This window comes from Psammomys obesus, unplaced genomic scaffold, assembly GCF_907164565.1.
Source record: "Psammomys obesus unplaced genomic scaffold, mPsaObe1.curated_primary_1811, whole genome shotgun sequence".
In the NCBI taxonomy this organism is placed as follows: Eukaryota; Metazoa; Chordata; class Mammalia; order Rodentia; family Muridae; genus Psammomys; species Psammomys obesus.
The window spans coordinates 3,854,981-3,874,032 of NW_026592710.1; the positions used below are offsets into that span (position 1 = coordinate 3,854,981).

The 19,052-nt window shown below is 54.5% G+C and overlaps 1 protein-coding gene across 5 annotated transcripts in view; it reads right to left on the minus strand.

Annotated features, from left to right (window-relative positions):
• The window catches only part of Plekhg5 (pleckstrin homology and RhoGEF domain containing G5), a 25,059-nt gene extending 18,757 nt beyond the window's left edge, over nucleotides 1-6,302 (minus strand). For 2 of the 5 annotated variants that reach the window (XM_055615268.1, XM_055615270.1), the window contains exons 1-2: nucleotides 6,241-6,302; nucleotides 5,432-5,508 (exon numbers count right to left, since the gene is read on the minus strand). In XM_055615268.1, the coding sequence (XP_055471243.1) occupies nucleotides 5,432-5,508; nucleotides 6,241-6,244 (81 nt within the window). In that variant the 5' untranslated portion in view covers nucleotides 6,245-6,302. Of the gene's footprint in view, nucleotides 1-5,431; nucleotides 5,509-5,968; nucleotides 5,987-6,240 lie in introns of those variants that run through there. The other 3 variants (XM_055615269.1, XM_055615273.1, XM_055615271.1) reach the window with 3 other exon arrangements.
• Between the last annotated feature and the right edge of the window lie 12,750 nt (nucleotides 6,303-19,052).

Sequence of the window (19,052 nt, forward strand, 5' to 3'; positions counted from 1 at the left end):
CACACACACACACACACACACACACACACACACACACACACACACACTATTGTTTCTCCCTCTTCCTGGAGCTCGTGTGTGACCTGCTGGCCCCAGGTGGGTGAGTTTCAATTCAAATTCTGGTGGTCTTGCTCCAGTCCTCTGCCTGTCCTTGTCCTACAGTCGGAAATAGCTACTACCTTCCACTGGGTTCTCCCAACTTCCTGCCCCAGGAGGCTGAGCAACAGGAGACAGTGACTGCCCCCAACTTAACAGGAAGAAGCTAAGGCCTGGAGGAGCTGCAGGTTGCCAGGGTACAGGTGGGCAAACGCACATCTGTGACTGGAGCCACCCCCGAGCAAGCAAAGATCACTGGGGCCAGGACATTTATCTAAAAAGGACTTCTGGGAGACTGGGCTCTGGTCACTCGATGTGTTGGCTACCCTAACAGAGGTAGAGGTTGCTGCTTAGGGGACCCGGGTCATGCTGCCCTAGGCCAGAGTGTAGCGTCAAGAAAGGGACTGAGTGGGCGTGAGGAGAGGAGGAGCCCTAACCCCTGCCACGGATGGGAAAGCAGATCTGAGGTCCCAGTCCCTGACTCTCGGGAGGGGACCCCTTCCAGCCTAGCCTGGCTCCAGAGTGAGTCAGGGCTGCCCTGCTGAAACTGATACCCAGAAACTAGATGCTGAGGCTTAGGAATAATGGGATCTCTAAGGCACCCCCAATCAGGCTCTTTCCCCACTAGGACCTTCTTCCCAACCCCAGAAAATTAGAGGGTTCTGTCCACACAGGGCCAACCAGGACTGAGAGGAATTCCAGGTCCAGCAAGAGCTACAGATCTGGGGCTAGATGGAGCTGGCTCCGTGTTCAACCCACAGCAGACGGACGGACCTGAGAGAGGAGCTGGGGTTTCCTGTCTGAAAGGCACACTGGCCCTAGGCTTCTCTAGCAGAGCTAGGCTCCCCTGAGAGATGGCCCAGGGCTCTACCCGCCACCTCAGATATCCAAGGGTGGTGCCTGCATGCGTGGGCAGGCCAGCCAGGGTGGGGTGGCTCTGCCAGGCAACTCTGAGCGCTGCAGGCGGCTCACAGGCCTCCTCCTTACCCTTGGCCTGGGCCTCACCCTTTTGTCCCATGGGTCTCCGGGCCTGCGTGGAGGCAGAGTGTGACCTGGGACAGGTGGCACAGGACAGGAAGCTTAGCCACAGGCCCCTTCCTCTTGAGGGTCCAGGCTGGGATGCAGTTAGGCGGGAAGAAGGGGTTTCTATCTGTGAGTCTTGCTCCCTAAAGACAGCGCCTGGACTCCCAACTGAGGAGGTTCTGTGCTCCACGTATGCCTGCTCTCCCCAACCAGCAACAATCGCCTCACCTGCCAGAATTCAGCACTGGCCATCACTATAATGAGCCATCTGAGGGTGGCCGCTGTGTCCTAGTATAACCTTGATGTGGGGCCCAGAAACAGCAACTGTGAAAGCCCAAGGTCACCAAGGAAGCTCACAGAGGAAGGTCAGTAAAGCCTCTATCTCCCTGTCTCCCACCAAGATTGGCCAGGGCCTCTCATCAGGCCTGCCCCTTCCCAACTCTCTTTCTTTCTTTCTTTTAAAAACTTACATACATGTCATCATGTATGTAAGTGCACCGTGTGTGCCTGGTGCCAGAGGTCAGAAGAGGCGTTAGATCCCCGGAACTAGGGTTACAGTTACATGGTTACAGTTACATGGTTGTGAGCCACCATGGAAGTGCTGGGAATCGAGCCCCAGTCCTCTGCAAGAGCAGCCAGCGTTGTAAACGCCTGAGCTGGCCCTCCAGCTGCCCTCCCCTCTGTGCTTCTTCTGCATTTTATAAAAGGTCTCTACGTATCCTTCCTAGGCCAGCCTCAAACTCACAATAATCCTCCTGCCTCAACCTCTTGAATACTATAATTACAGGCACTAATTACCAAACTACCACTCTCTTCTCCCAGCAACCCATAACTGCACTCAGGACCGGGGGGTAGGGAGCCACACTGGGTCGAACAACCCCACCCCCTTCCCTTACCCCAGAAGGGTAGATCTGGGGTTCAAACTCCCAGCACTGGCCCTGTCGCGCTGGGCCCCACCAGGCAGCTCCTCGACTTCATAGTCTTATTTGCTGGGCAGGTGCAAGCTTTCAATTGCTCACTCCAAATTATTTAGCACAACCTAAGTGAGTCACACTCACTGCTTCTCTGGTCCTGCCCTTCTTCAGGACCTGTTTTCAGCTGACTAGCCTCTAAAGTGACCAGTCATCTCCAAAACCCACTAAACCTGGCCAGTCCCAAGGGTACTCTGTCTCCTGTCTCTTATTACCAAAGCATTGCCCCCGAAAACAGGCTGGTCACCGTCATGGCACCCTGCCCACACTGGCTCGGCAACAGCAGAGGGTGCAGGCCTTCTTTGGCCCCGACTCCACTGGCCTTCACCTTGACACCACCCCAGAGCCCTCCTCTCCTTGCTCCACAACCCTGAAAGAACTCTGGGGTTTCCATATCTAATCTCCAGCCACTCCATCATTCCTACGCCCCCCATCTGCTAGAACATGCCAAGGATAGGGAGCTCATGACTGATCAGTGAAGGGATAGCTCCACTGTGGAAAAGTTCTCTATATGAAATCCAAACTTACCTTCCTACCAGGCCCTTGAGAGCAAAGCAGAAAGCATCACCTCCCTCTCTTCCTGGGGTCTGCTTGGGAATGGGGGTCCTGAGAACAGGAAGTCATCTGCTCAGTGTGCCAGTCATTCCATGAAAATGGAGTTGGCTCTCCCGCCTGGGGTGGGCTGCTGGCAGGAGACTCCTACTAGGACCGGCACATTCTTGGCAAACCTCTAGGACTGGTTCCTTGGTTTGGGGGTCCCTAAACCCTTTAGTATGGAGGCCTGTGATCCAGTGCCAGCCCTGCACCATGTCTCCTCATGACCCAAGGTACTGAGCAGACTGATCAGGATGCTTGCCACAAGGAGGCCCAGCAAAGAGCTGGGGTCAGCCACTGCCCTATGGCTATTCTATAGGAGGACTAAGGACATCCATGACACTCATCTGCCTTGGTCATTCCCCCTCAGTGTGCTGTATGGGTTTGTTGGGCAGAGTCTGGTGTGCAGAGCTGTGAAGTCTCACCCTGAGGAGCCACAGGGAGCACACACAGAGCCCAGGAGAGGCTTGACTATTCCTACACGCTGCAGATGAATTCCATGGCCACAGCGTGGCATGCTACACAGCTCTAAGCACTCTACACAAAGGGCTTCTTTTAATCCTCAGGGCAATTGGGAGAGGAGCAATGACCACTCAGGGTAAAGAAGTGGGCACAATCCTGGAACTCAATGGTATGAGCTATACGTCTTCATCACATCTCTTAAGGACTCCCCATGGCACACAATCCTGCCATATAGGACACTTAGCAAGCTCCTGATGAAGCTTAACCTTCCTTCTCTTTGTCAGTCTGTCCTCCTCCTCCTCCGACTCACTCCCATCTCATCCTGACATCCCTCCCCTGCTCACTCTGCTCCCCAACTCCACACCTCCCATTCCCAGGACCACAGCTGCCTCCTTCAGGAAGTCCATCATGGTTACACCAATCCTAGTGACGCCCAGGGACAGAACATGGCGGGGAGACAGCACCCAAGGAAGCCCTCTACCCCTGGAATTAGGAGCAGCCCTGTTTGCCGTTGGCCTTTCCTGCTAACAGCAAGAAACTGAGAACAGACCACTACACCCTTAATCCTAACACTCAATTGGGAAGCAGAGGCAGGTGTATCTCTGTGAGTTCCAGGCCAACCTGGTCCAGGACAGCCTCGAAAATAAACAAACAAACAAAAAGAAGAGGCCTGTTCTCGGAAAGCCTCCTCCTGGGGCAATCACAGGTACTCTGTGATGTATGCAGGTTTCTTTGCCTCTCTGAGCTCACTTTCCCGAAACTTAGACATCGCCATGACCATAATAAGTCAAGGTATCAGCAATGACCTTCGTCCCTCTTTCTCACCAAACCTTCACCGTCCCTCTCCTCTCTGCCTCCACATTCCTGCCCGTAGCTCATCCCCTTCCTGGGTCTACTGTTTTCTTCCTGTTACCACACATATCTCCACTTCTGCCAGAGGCCACCTCCTTCAGGATATCCTCCACCTGGCAAGATAGGTGATCCCATGGCTACAGAGGAGCTGAGCTGAGTCCCCATCAGCCCAGGGCAGGTCTAAAAGCTACAGAGGGCCAGCCCTCTTCTCATACCACAAGACCTGTCCATAGCAGCTTGGGACCCTGTCTCAGCTCCAGGGTCCTAGGACCACTGGGACACTGTCTCATCCCTTTGTCACCCCTTTAGGTCAGACAGATGCTTCAGTTTCCCAGCAGATGTGTTGAGGGAGCCGAGGCCAGCTTGCTTGCCAATCTGGGGGAGAGGCAGGCAGCCAACACCAGAGCCCAACGCCAGGCACCACCCGGGCCAGCAGATTGTATCTGACATCACAGCCGCCCCCTTGCCTGGTGACCACGGCAACTGGAGGCCGCCCCCTCCTCTTTCCACCCCCAGAACAGTCCTCATGTTCCTTCTGACCATGGGCCTCCTGTGCTGGATGAATGGGGGGGGGGGCATTTTAAATCTCCTGCAGCTGGCAGGGCCAAGCAGCATGGAAGCTAGGAATATGGGCTCTGGCCTTATAGACCTGAATCCTAGGTTCGAATCCCCAGTCCACCGCTTGTCACCATTTCCTCTCTCTGAGCCTCAGTTTCCCCACCTGTAAGTGGGAACGAGGCCAGGGCCTCTCCCAGAAAGGAGGAGCAAGCTGATACAGCACTGGATGCCATTGTCACACAAATGTGTGCTGCCTCGTCCAAGTCACACGACCTCTCTGAACTCTGGTATCTTCATCTGGAAAGCCTGGTGACAATACCTTCCCTACTGAGCTGCCACAGCCATGGGTAAGGCACAGCAAGCGTGTGGCACCGAGCCCAGTGCGTCACGGGCAGAAATGCCTGGGCGCAGTGACATTCTTGCTGTTACCTCTCTCCCTGGCTCCCTTCTCTTCAATTTATTCTGATTCCTCAAACTCTAAGGCCAGTGGCCCCTTTCTCCTCCCCTTGGTCATGGCCACAGCCACAGCTGTGCTCAAGCCCCACCATATCCCATGCCCAGGTCTGAAGAGTGGCCAGATGCCAAACCAAACTCTGAGGACCACTTCCCGTCCGAAGACTCCGCTTTTCCATCTTCCTTATCTGTGACTTGGGGCTGCAGCACTCAACTCAAGCAGTGGCAAGGACCCCATGGTATACTTCCTTGTTTTGACACAAGTCCCCCACTCTGCTATTCCTGAACCATGAACACACTCTCTGCCTCCTAAACCAGCCACCCCGAATCCAGAGGGCATCGCTGTGCCCTGGCAAGGGCTCCACGGACATCCTGGGTAGGGAGAACTTGTCCTGTATTCCCCAAGCTTGGCAGTCCCCTACCTTGGCAGCTCGGCCCTTGTCCATGCAGGCTGGGTTCTGGCAGCGCAGTCCCTTCTCCTCTGCTGGGCTCTGGTCTTCTGTGGAGAAGCAGAGGGCATCAGTTCGGGGAGGGGGGGCACCCACACTCCCCTGGGCCCTTTCGGCCTCCAGGCCAGGGGACTGGAGGGGCGGACTCCTCAATCCTGCCTTCAAAGGAAGTCAGTGTCCTTTTCTCTTTTAAAAGCCAACTTATCTGCAGGGGGATCTGTTTGCAGAGCCCTTTTCTGTGCAGTTCCCCAGGGAAATTGTCCAGATTCCAGGGGGGTGTCTTTGGAAGTCAGCTACTCCTTCCCTCAGTCCCACTGGTGGGGGGAGGTGAGGGGGAGTGAGGGAGAAAGCTCAGTCACCTCCTGGGGCCCCAGACTTTCTATGCAATCCGGAGCAGGGCTCCTAGGAGAAAGGAGGGGGACACCAAGGGTCCAAGATGCCCTTCCTAGCCCTGTTCTCCAACTCAGACCCTCTGAAGACAGACATTCCCTTCCAGGGGCCTGGGACCACCTCTGTTCCCTGCTGTCCATCTCTGACCGTGAGTCTGGCACCCTCTAAGCTGATGCCTTTTCTTCCCGGAGGCTTGAGCGCCGCAGCGAGGGGGCAGGGGCGAGGACAGGGCAGCTGCAGCCAGTCCCGAGTTCAGAGGCGGGCGTCCACCCGGTTCCAACAAGGCCCTCCCCGGGGCAGGCCCGGCCCCCACTCCTGCGACGCCCTCCGAGCCACCGGAGGAGCCAGCCGGCCTGCAGGGCGGGAGCAGACGTCGGCGGGGTCGCACTCACCCATGGCGCCGAGCCGCCAGGAACCGAGCGCGGGTGCGGGGAGACCGAGCGCCGCGGCCGCCTGGCGCGCGAGGCGGGGCGGGGCAGGTGGGCGGTGGGAGGAGCGCGGGGCGGCCCGCGGCGGGGTGGGGGGGCGGGGAGCCGGGGGCCCCCGACGGCGCCTCCCCGAGAGACGGGGTGTGTCCCAGGTGGGGTCCCACCCAGCCGTGCTCCCCGCCCCTCCGGCCCCTCCAGGGATGGCCACGCGCGCGCGCGTACTGCGCCCCGATTCCTGGCGGCCTCCGGCACGGTGGGCCGCACGGCGGCGGCTGCAGCTCAGGCCGGAAGTGCCTCCAAGGGGAAGGCGCCTCCTGCACCCAGACACGCGGGTCGGCGACACACGCACCCCCTCTGCTCCGGGCAGCTCCCCTACTCATTTCGGAATGGCTGCCACCCGCGGTTCCAGGGTTCAGGACGCGGTGGAGGTGGGCGGACCGGGGGCGGGTGGCCTCACTGAATGGCGGCTGCTGCTGTGTTCCCAGCTCAGCACACGCACAAAACTTTTGCAAAATTACCAGCATCCAGGCCAGACAGCCCCGCACCCAGACACCCCCAGCCCAGCAGGCCCCACGCGCTAGGTTTCCTCAGAGCTAATATGCTTTCAGGAATTTCCCCTAATCGTTTTTGGAAATGGGATTATCAATTGTTCTGTTGCTTTTGAGTCAGGGTCTCACTGTGTAGCCCTGGCTAACCTTGACCTCACAGAGGCCCACCTGCCTCTACCTCAGGGGTGCTGGAATTAAAGGCCTGCGCCTCGACACCCCAAATGGACAGTGTTTTAAACCCTTTTGCAAGAAGCACCTAAAGAGGCTCAGAATCAAGGCTTTTGCTGCCCAAACCCAAGGTGGAAGAAGAAATCCAACTGTCCTCTGATCTCTCTCCATGCATATTTTAGCATATCTGAGTGCGTGCAAGCGTGCTTCAGTGCTCGGGCATGTGCAGGTGCGCGCACACACAGGCTAAATAAAATTAATATTTGGGGCTGGAGAGATGGTTCAATGGTTAAGAACACTGACTGCTCTTGGAGAGAACCCAGGTTCAGGTTCAAGCACCCACATGGCAGGGCTCACAACCGTTTAGAACTCCAGTTCCAGGACATGTGGTGGCCTCTTATGGTCTCTTAGAGAACCAGGCATGTACATGGTACACATACATGCAGGCAAACACACACAAAATAAAAATATTAAGCAAAACAACAACAAAAACCTAGCCAGGTGCAGTAGCGCATGCCTGTAATCCCAGCACTCAGGAGGCAGAGGCAGGTGGGTCTGTGTGAATTCAAGGCCAGCCTGGTCTACAAAGAGAGTCCAGGACAGTCAAGGCTACACAGAGAAACCCTGTCTCAAACAAATAACAACAACAAAAACCTCAGAGAGATGACCCAGACTCCACCAAAGGAGGACTCAGTGTCCCTGAGTCAGCCTGTAGACCCTCTTTGTCCACTGGTGCCTGCAGGCTCTGGGCTGACAAGGTATAGAAGAGTGAGCTTGGTTGGGAGTTCAGGAAGAATCCTTCAAAGTCAGAAGTCAGAGAGTAGGTTCCCTGGCCCCTTCCCTAGAGGCCTTTCATCTGGAGCAGGATGTTTTACACGGACCCTGTCTTGGAGAACCCAGTTTCTATTACCAGAGTGGAAGGGTCTTGAGTCTTCTGCTGGGCACATTTGGCAAATATGAATCAAGCCCTGGGCTGGACATAAGAGACCCCATGATGACCCTGATACGCCTTGGGGAGCTCACATTGGGTCTGGCGGGGGAGACTTCGGGGGGAGCAACAAAATTTCAATGCCGTAAGGAGAGGGCTCCGTGGAAAGGGGCTGTGTTCCGTGCGTCCAAGCTAAGGGCAGTGTCCCGAGGCTTCTGGTCTGAGAGGGAAACTGTTACGGCATCCCTTAGCCTACTCTGTCGGGCAGCCATCTCCCAGCAAGAGCCTGAGACCATTCCTGCACTCGGGGCCTCCTGTGGCTCCCAGTCTCTGGTCCAGCCACACTGGCCACGGCGCTGACCGCAGAATCCCTGCCTCTGTCCAATGGGCCAGCTGCACAGGTAGAGAGTGACCCTTAGAAGACCCTGACCAGGCTACCCAGGTCACCAGTCCTGCTGTCCCCCAGTCACTTTGCCTTCCAGGAGGCAACTGACCTCAGAGTTCTCACTCCTTATTCTCTCTCTCTCCCTCCCTCCCTCTCTCCTTCCCTTCCTCCCTCCTGTAGCCCAGTCTTGAACTCAGGAAATGGCTGAAGACTATCTTGACTTTCTGATTGTCCTCAGTGCTGGGATCACAGGCATACACCTGCATGTCCTGTCGTCTTGGCTCCTTACTCCACAGACCCCAGGTTGTTCCTCTGCCACCAGAGACGGCTCGCCTCAGCAACCCTGTAGGTTCTGCTCCACCCGTTCCAGGCCACAGCCACCATGAATGAGCCCAGATGGCCTTTGGTGGCCACAGCCTGAGGATGTACCTCTAGACGTATCTCTGGAGGGCTTCCCCCAGTGCTTCTGGGTGCTATTATCTACTGGCCTCTGGCCTTTGACCCCTTTGGCTCATGTTCAAAGCATGAGGTCTCATGGGAGAAGGATCTCGGCGTGTCTCAGGGCCCAAAGCGGTTCCTGGGCTGAGGGAGCAGGCAGAGGGACAGTCAACCCTGCCCCAGGGGAAACATGAACCTTGCTTCCAGCCAGTCTGTTGTTTCTGCAACCCAGACAGAAAGGGTGGGCCTGGATGGGGGTATGATTGTCTCCCTGGATTTGAGATGGCCCAGCTGGCCTCCTGCTTGTCTCAGGAAAACCAGGGTCCCTCAGCTGGAAAACAGACCCACTTGCCAGTCGGCACTTCACCCCCTGCATTAGTCACAGGACACCCAGCTCTGGCTTCGCCCCCAGCACAGTCCCTACCAGAACTAGGCAGAAGCCGGGCGGCAGACGTGTTTTGTTTGGCTGAGCACGGTGTTTCAAAAGAATCTCAGTTGGTTGCCAACTTTGAGAACTCAGTAGATTTTACATAAAAATCCAGATTGTTGGCTCCTCTTGACAAACCAGAGGAGCCTGGCAGCTCTAGACCCATATTCCAGAAGGTTCCAGTTCTCAAGTTGTGTCTGTCTTAGACCAGCTCAAACGGCCGCCGTCCACAGTCCTTGCTGCACCCTAAGGCTCATACCAGCCTGCCCCACCTCTGGGCTATTCAGGCCCTTCCCAGAGTTCCCTGCCTTTGAGACCCTCTCCGACACTGGCCACTAATGTCTTGCCCTTTCTTCTTGGCTCTGGAATGCTGCTTTCTGCGCTGTTGCAACACATCCAGATTCTAGGTGGATCTGCCTGCTTGACTCCCCCTGTCCTGGGCTGCGCCTTTGAAGTAACCTGTTATTTTCTCCTATCCTCTGCAGACGGCTTCCAGAACGTCCCTCACATGCTGAGCACCTGGAGGGAATCCTCTTTGCTCCCTTGAAGGTTTCATTTCACTTCTTAAACCTATGCGGCACCCTCTGGTCCCAAATGGGAGCCACCAGCCCCTGCAGCAATGGAGAGGCAGGTCAACACGGAGATGTGCTTTGTGTATGAAGCCCAAACCAGATCTCTTGGGAAATACTTTACTATTTTGTGTGTATGTGTAAGTCTGTGATCTTTATGTACATATGTGCAGGCACCTGTGGAGGTCGAAAGAGGGTATCACCCTCCTGGCTTGGGTCCTGGGAACTGAACTCAGATCCTCTGCAAGAGCAGCAAGTGCCCTTTAGAACTGACATACCTCTCCAGCGCCCCCAGCTGGACTTAGTGGGAGATGGAAAGAAGAAAGTAAAATATTTCAAGGATAGATTGTTTTGTTTGGCTTTTGTTTGTTTTGGTTTTTTGTTTTTGAGTCAGGGTCTCTCTCTCTCTCTTTCTATTTATCTAGCTCCAGCTGTCCTGGAGCTCCACTATGACTAGCTAAACAATTTATTTATTATTATTATTATTAATAATAATAATAATAATGTTGAGCCAGGCACAGTGGCGCATGCCTGTAATCCCAGCACTCTGAGAGGCAGAGACAGGCAGAGCTCTGTGAGTTCGAAGCCAGCCTGATCTACAAAGTGAGTCCAGGACAGCCAAAGCTACCTAAAGAAACTGTCTTGAAAACCAAAAACAAACAAAACAAAACAAATAAACAAAAAGTTAAGGAGCTGGGGAGCTGGCTCAGGCATGAGGACCTGAGTTTGGGTTGCTCACTTGCACCCCTATAAAAAGGCAGCCTGTCACCCACCAGGGGTCAGGTGGAGGCCAGTGGATCCCTGCGGCTGGCAGGCCAGACAGTAGAGCATAACCAGTGAGCTCCAAGTTCAGCGAGAGACCCTGTCTCAAAGAATACCAGGCATGGAGCACAGACCTCAGGAGACAGAGGCAGGCGGACTCTGAAAGCTTGAGGCCAGCCTATGGTAAATTCCAGGACAGTCAGAGCTATGTCACAGAGAGAACCTCTCTCAAATAATAATAATTATTAATAACAATAATTGAAAAAGACACCCTACGTCAACTTCTGACATTCACCTGCAGACGTACACACAGTCATGTACACACACCACACACAAAAGAAGTAAAAACAGCAGAGAGAGCGCTCAGAGGTTGAGAGCACCGCCCCGGCTGCTATTCCAGAGAACCTGGCTTCATTCCGAGCACCACATGGTGGCTCACAACGGTCTCCATAGCTGCAGTTCCGTGGAATCTGACGCCCTCTTCTGACTTCTGCAGATACCAGGCACACAAGCACTCACAGACACCCATGAGGGCAAAAAAACCTAGATACATAAGATAAGAGATAATTTAAAAATTAATCTGAAAATTAAAAATTAAATAAAATAACCAGTAATAACTGTTCAGAAATATTAAGAAAATAAAATGAGGCCTAGGCCCTTTAGTCCCAGTGCTGGGGAGACAGAGGCAGACCATCTCTGATTTCAAGGCCGGCCTGGTGTACAAAAGTTCTGTTGGATAAAATTGTTTTTAAACTCGGGAGAAAGGAAGTAGCACCGTTGCCTCTGTTTGTAGATGAGGAAACTGAGTCACCCCAAACAAACTTCTCTAAGGTTACAAAGGCAGACAGAGACCAGAGTACAAGTCTCCAGTACATGACTCGAAACCTGAGTCCCTAACCATCAGTGTACAGGGCCATCATAGTCCTGGCACAATTAGGTGTTAAACAAAAATAAATGCTACATCCATTGTTAAATAAGTGCCTTCCCTCTTTTCCTGTGGGCCTCAGGCTAGCACGGACACACCTGTTCTCAGATTCTCCAGCGGAGCCCCCCCCTAGGGGCTGGCACCCAGCTGAGCCTCCCTCCCACTACCTCTCAGCCCCAGGCCAGGCCACCAAAAGGCTGTCCCTCCCAGGAAACAGCTGTGGCCTTGAATGCCCCCTCCCACGCTAGCCCAGCCCTCCTGGAAGCCTGTCCATGCTGGAGCAACTGTGCCAGTCCTTGCTGGGATACAGCATCCCCCAACACGCGCACACACACACACTTGCACGCACATACGCACACTGAGATGCTGGAGAAGACAAATTTTGCCTCAAAACAGACCCAAAGCCAGAGGGCTGTGCCTTGGGCCAGAGACTGTGGTTCTTGAGATATCTGCCGCTGCCTACAGTAGACCCTGGTCAGAGGAGTCCAAAAAGCCTAAGGAAGAAATAGCACAGGGTTGAGGCTGGGGCTCAGTTAACAGAGGGCTCACCCAGCATACATGATGTCCTGGGCTTGCTCGCCAGCACTGCCTGAGAGGTTTGGTAGTGCTTGCCCGTCCCAGCACTCTAAGGTGGAAAGAGGAAGTCAAAAACATCCTCGGCTACATGAGGAATTTGGAGCTGTGCTGGTTGGTTTTATTGTCAACACAAATTCAGAGGTATCTGGGAAGAGGGAATGTCAGGTGAGGAGCTGCCTCCATCAGCTTGGTCAGTAGACAAATCTAGAAGGCATTTTCTTAGTTAGCAATTGCTGTAAGAGGCCCAGCCAAGCTTGTTGGTGCCACCACTGTGTATGTGGTCCTAGGCTGTACAAGAATGTTAGCTGAGCAAGCTGTGGAGAGAAAGCCAGTGGAAGCATTCCTACATGGCCTCTGCTTAGCCCCTGGCACCAGGTTCCTACCTTCGTCCCTGATGATAGACTGCGATCCGGAAGTCAATTAAACCCTTCCTTCCCCAAGTTGCTTTTGACCATTGTGTCTTATCACAGCAATAAACACCCTAAGACAGAGGCCAATGCTTACTACGTGAAGCCCGTTCCGACAAAAAAAGAAAGAAAGAAAAGAAAAGGCTTGAGCCCCCTTCCCAAAGTGCTATGGGAGTCTAGGATGTGGGTTAGTTATGTGGGGACCCGTGGAGGAGTAAGCATGCACAGGCCATGGCCCCTAATCCGGCTCCTGCCTGCAACCCAGCTATTCCCTGTGGGGGCTGCAGGGTGTAACCAGCACCCTGCCACCCCCACACCCTTCAGGCTCAGTCACAGAGGTGGGAAGACACATCAGAGTTCCTTCCTGGGGCCAGAAAAACCATCCACACCATTCCGGCAGCACATAAGCTGTGCTGGCCACTTCCTCTGCCTGAGGCTGCAAGGGTCTCCATTCATCTGTCCATCTGCTGGCCGTGGCCTTCCTCCTGAGGCTCCACAGAGGAACCGAGAGAGGAACAGAAAGAGAGGCTGTAGAAAGGGTTTGAGAGTCCGATTCTGGACAGTCACGTTCCATGCAGCACCCCCCCCCCCCCGGCTGGGCTGGTTCTGGAGTCCAACAGCCACCCACATGGGTCCAGGCCAGAGGTTGGCTGGCAGCTGTGTGCCCTGGCTCACCCACCCAGCCGCCTCAACTGCTCCTGGGAGCAGCTCACGTGCCATTATCCAGAAGCTAAGTGCCTCACCAGAGTTCTGCCCACTCCTCGAAGAGCTGGACCTGGCCACAAGTGGGTGTCTGAGTGCTGCCCATGTGACCTCACAGTGCCTCGACGCCAGAGTAAAGGCCACAAAAGAATAGTGCTGCCTCAGAGGGTAGGCATGAAGATTCAAGAGCAGGGCTTAAAATCCAGTGAATGTTAGCCAGGGAGCCTGTGTGGTCAAAGGACCCCAAAGGCAGCCGGCCATTACAGAACCGAGGCAAGAGAACACTCCAGGTGAAGAGGAGGCAGGGGAACCATGGAAAGACTGAGGCTCTGCACGTTGCCATGTCACCACTGCACCCGTGCAGCTCGGTCCACTCCTGCTGAGTCTTCCCCGGCTGGTAGCTGACACGGGGTAGCGCGCAGGACCTCGAGCCGGCAGGAATCTCGCAAGAAGTAGGGCAGTGAAGCAGACAGACCTCCTGCAGCTGGCTCCATCGCACCCTCTGACTGCAGATGTTCTCCGGCTGAAGGCACGGGGGCATTTTACCCTTGACCAGATTCAAGCCACATATGTACCAGCTTCCTTTCTCCTCTGCCACTTCTCCACGCTCCTCCTGGATCCATGTTTAAGGCAGCAGGGCTGCTCCTCCTCAAGGCATGTGTACACACTTCTGATGGAGCCCAGAGTTCTGGGGCCAAAGTGGGCCATTAGTCCATCTCCTGCCAGCAGCTACCTGTGTCTCAAGAGCACCACAGCTGGGGAATGTCCAGCATACTTTTCAAGCCTCCAAGGCTTCCTTTCTTCCTTCTTCTTGTCCCCCCCCCCCCCGCAATGTGGTCCAAGCGTTCCCCAACTTCTCACGGCAGATCCCAGGCCTAACCAACCGTCTCTAGCCCTTCTGGCCACAGCACAGGCTCACAAAAGGACTCAAGCCAAGACGGGAAATTTCTGTCTCTGGTGAGACATCCCCATACACACACATTCCCTCTGCTTGGGGCCTGGAGAGGCCAGAACATGAGGTTGGAAATATGCAGACCAAAGCTGGGAACCAGCCATTCTGTGAGCTTGGCTTGGCTTCTGGGGAGCAGAATTGTTTCCCAGCAAGACGCCAGAGCAGGGCACAGCTTAGGCCTACAGCACCAGTCCAGAGAAGATCAACTCGGCTGAACTAAGACTGTCAGTAGAAACAACCACAGCTTGCTCAAACTGGATCTTATCTGTCTGCCACTGTGCAAGCTGCTCTACACAGTCACCCCAGGGAGAGCTCTCAGCCTCTCATGAGATACCAGAGATACCACTATCCCCAGCCAAGCCACAGGCCTAGAGATGAGCACCCCAACATTTTGTCATGCCCTTGGAGGGCCACAATCTCATCATGCTTCTGCTTGAACATTTATAAAGTGGAAGGTAGGATGGGAAATGACCCACATCCCTAGATTAGATCAGAAGTATTCTCAAAAGGCTCAGCCCTGTGCCTCAGCTTGGAGGAAGGGGCAGGGCAGAGCCAGACTTGGCCTGAATGTGGTCACCACTGCCGCTAGCCTTCGGATGAGGCTCCAAGATCGGTAAGGGGCAGGCATGCCCAGCTGGCCACACGGAGGAAGGAGAGCTCCTTGATGTGCTCGTTACCCTCTGGCCATTGTGTCTGGGCCCCTGTCCCTCCTGCAGTGGCTAGGGACCCCACACCACCACAAGCAAGTGACAGTCAGCAACATAAGCACAGCAAGCAAGGCAGTAGGCTTTGGCCAGCAGGGGCGATCAGGCGGAGCGGGTGCCCACGCCTCCTGAAGTCCTCTGGGGAAGTGGCGGCACCTACCCCCCAAGTCCTCCATGATGTCCAGACCGGAGCTCCAGGAGAAGCGCTCCACAGCCCCCAGCTCCAGCCGGGCCAGGTCAGCAGGCAGGGTCTCCAGCTCATAGGCACCCCGTCTCCTCCAGTAGAGAAACATGTCGAGAACTGGGGTGTCCCCTGCTTGGCCTGCTTCTTGAGGAGCTGAGTGGCTCCAGGGACCTCAGTCCTGAGGAGGCCTGAGGAGGCCAGGTTGCAACAGAGGGGCGGCAGGGACCACTGGACAGGCTTTGGGCCTGCAATCGTGGCCCTCCCGAGGGAGGGAAAGGAGCATTCTGGGAGCGGCCAGGGGCCTTACATCTGACCAATGGCCAGGGCCCCTGCCCCATACAAAGCGCCTTTCTTCCCCTCCTACAGACATTTTACACATTTTGCCTTCCCAGCCCCCTCAGAGCCCCCGCTGGGGAGATGGGCTGTCCGTCTGGGGATGCAGAGGCCCGGAAAAAAAGTGCGATTGTTTCCTGGTCTCTTTGCTAAGATAAGTTTTCAGAGGAGAAAAATGTGCTGCCCCAGGAGCAATTTCAGGTCCCCACCATGACCTATGACCTGGAACAGGCCCAGCTAACTCACAGGTTCTCAATGAAGGATGAAGGCACCTGTGGGAATGCCACAGGGTACCCTTTGAGCATGTGCTAGGCTCTCCCCAGGAAGCTCAGGTGCATCTCCCAACTTATGAGGCCAGCTTTGCCGGCTGGGCTCTTTCTGAGGGTTTCTCTCCACCCTTCACCAGGCTGCCCAGTGAACATCTCCTCCCTCAGCCCGTGACCCACAGAGCAGGAACTGCGCTCTGGATGGATAAGCCTGGGCCAACGACCTCCAGCATCACCAGGGGCCTCACTGTTCCCTGTAGCCTAAGCACCAGGGCCAGACCTAAGGAGAAGGGCTGAGGGAAAGTGAGAGGGTTCCGGGTACAGAGCTACCAAGAGCCGTAGGAGGAGGGGTAGGGCCTGGCCGGCAAGTGTGCAGTCTGGCTTCCATCTCACGCAGGGGTGGAGCTGGCCAGAACCACGGGAAGGCTGAAGAACCAACAGCATAGGTTGGAAAAAAAAAGTTCCAGGCCAGACCTTGTCTCAGCAACAACAAAGCTGGGCATGGTGACTCAAGTGTGAAATCCCAGAGGTCTGGAGGCTGGGACAGGAGAGGATAGGGCTCCATACAGCTGGGGCTGATGGCAAGACCCTGTCTTTTAAAAAAAAAACAAAAAAACAACAAAAAAAAAAACCTGGTAGGCAGAGGCAGGTGGATCTCTCTGTGAGTTTGAGTCCTGCCAGGTAAACAAAGTGAGTCCACAGCCAAGGCTACACAAACAAACCCTGTCTCAAAAAACCAAACCAAACTGAAACAAAAACACTGGCACTGGAGAGACAGCTCTGCTGCTCTCCCAGAGGCTCTGAGTCTGATTCCTAGGCCCCGTGCCAGGCAGTTCACAATTGTCTGTACCCCAGCTCCAGAGGATCCCAGGCCTCTGGCCTCTGCAGGCACCTGCGCTCATGTGCACATAAGACGATGCAGACACACAAAACAAAACCAAATCTTAAAACAACAACAGAAGCCAAATCAGCCCTTTCCATCACTGGAGGTCTCAAGGCAAGATGGATCACCGGTAGGTCTGCTGGGGTCACTCCCCAAAATTCACCCCAGGATCTCTCTCTCCCTGTCTTCTCAAACCCAAGCCGCCAACGTCTCATCCCAAAACACAGGCTGGAAACTCGCCAGCTGTGTTTCTCCATCAGTACTCAAAGGACACAGGTTTCAGGAAGTCGTGCTAAGCCCCCTTTCTTGAATAGACCATGAAAGATCATCTATCCAGTAGAAGAAATCATGCCACTCTTCGCACATACAAACTAAAGACTGGGTGTGCGATGCCTGCAGGCAACAAGCCCAATCATGTGAAATTTTAAAAATATGCAAAAATGTTAAGACTTCCCAAATGAGGTTGGAGAGATGGCTCAGTGGTTAAGAGCACTGGCTGTTCATCCAGAGCCCTAGGTTCAATTCCCAGTACCCACACAGCCATCTGCAACGCCAGTTCTAGGGGATCTGACACCCTCACATAGACATACATGCAGGCAAAACACCAATGTATATAAAATAAAAATAAATAAATCTTTAAGTCAGGCACGGTGGCACATGCCTGTAATCCCAACACTCAGGGAGGCAAAGGCAGATGGATCTCTGTAAGTTTGAGGCCAGCCTGGTCTACAAAGCGAGTCCAGGCAGGACAGCCAAGACTACACAGAGAAACTCTGTCTCGAAAAGAAAGCAAACACACACACACACACACACACACACACACACACACACACACACACACTGACTACTCTTCTACAGGACCCAGGTTCAATTCCCACCACCCACATGGCAGGTTACAACTGTCTTTAACTCCAAGATCTGACACCTTACACAGACATACATTCAGGCAAAGTACCAATAAAAATAAATAAAGACTTCCCAAAATAGCAAATAAAAAAAGCAAAGCAAAAACCCAACTAAAAGCTCAAGACAGCCTCACAAAAGCTTTCCCCCGAGAGGAGGATCTTGTCCCCATGCTACAAAACACAAGTAGAACTTGGATTTGAACACATAACTGTCCAGCTTGAAAGCCAACTGGAGGTGGCAGGGCAGCAAGGTGGCTGTTCAAAATTCCAGATTTGGGTCAGGCCTGGAGGCACAGACCTGGAGCCCTGGCTACTCAGGAAGCTGAGGAGGCCTGAACCAAGTTCAAGCCAACATGGGCAACTCAGTGAGGCCCAGCTTCAAAACCAAAAACACAAAAAGAGGTTTGATGGCAAAGAGCGGTTCAGTTGGCAGAGTGGTTGCCTAGTCTGTACCAAACCCTACGTTTGATCTTCACTATTGTATAAGCTGGGTGTGGCAGCTTGTGCCTTTAATCCTACCCTTGGGAAGGACCAGAAGTTTAATGTCATTCTTAGTTACATGACTAATTCAAGGCTAGGTGAGACCTCCTCCCCAAAATAACAAAAACAAAGGCTGAGGCTACAGTTCAGTGGTGGTATGCTAGTATGCATGAGGCCTTGGGTTAATCCTTAGCACCACAAAAGGGGGTGAAAAGGGGAAAAAGTGATTCTGACTTCAGTGTGGTAAAGGCACTCTGCACTGGGCCCCTGGCTGTTCCCTGTCTGACCCTGCATGTCTGTCCTGCCGGGTTTGTGGGAGCTGGCCTGGACCAGATCAGATGCCTGCAGCACAGGGGCACAGGCAAAGAGGACCAGCTGCTTTCCAAGGGGTGGCAAGAGAGTCACCCCAGGCTACAGGGGGCCGGGAAGTGGTCGGGGTGGCCATCTAGGAGGCTACACATCCCCAGCTGAGGGCTAAGGTGCCAAGAAGCAGCTGGAGTAATTTGAACCACATGCGTGCCTGCCTCGCCCAACTCTCGCCTCACAGGGCTGGAGGAGACAAGCACAGCCCCACCCCCACCCCCATCCCCAGCCTTGATCACAGGCATCCAATGGGCCTGAGGCTAGGGGATGCTAGGGATGTCTCATGTTCAGGACAAGGTGGGTCTGAGCATTCCGGAATGAGACTGTCCAGTGTCCATCAGCACCCACTCCAGTAGAGGGCAGAGCTGCAGAACTGGGAGGTTGGCCTGGACCTGTTACCCAGTCCAGACCCTAGAGCGGCCCCACCAAATGGGGTGAAGCTCCCTTTGTACCCCTTTACAGATGAAACACAGGGGCCTGATCCAGCTGGTTTGTACCCACCTGAAAGGTCATAGCTTGAGGCAGCCTTCCATCTTGCAGACTCTTTTTTTTTTCTCTCTCTCTCTCAAGACAGGGTTTCTCTGTGTAGCCCTGGCTGTCCTGGACTCGCTTTGTAGACAAGACTGGCCTTGAACTCAGAGATTCACCTGCCTCTGCCACCCTGAGTGCTGGGCTCACAGGTGTGGGCCACCGTGTCCAGGGTCCTCCTTGGGCTCCAACTCCCTCTGCATGCTTCCTCATCATTCGTGCCCTCACGCTCAGTTCCTGTCTGTGGTCACACCCATTCCACATCTTTGTCACCTCTCCAGGATGGAGAGCAGGAGGCAGCCTCAGTGAATCAAGATGGGCTTCCCACGTCTAGGGAAACAGC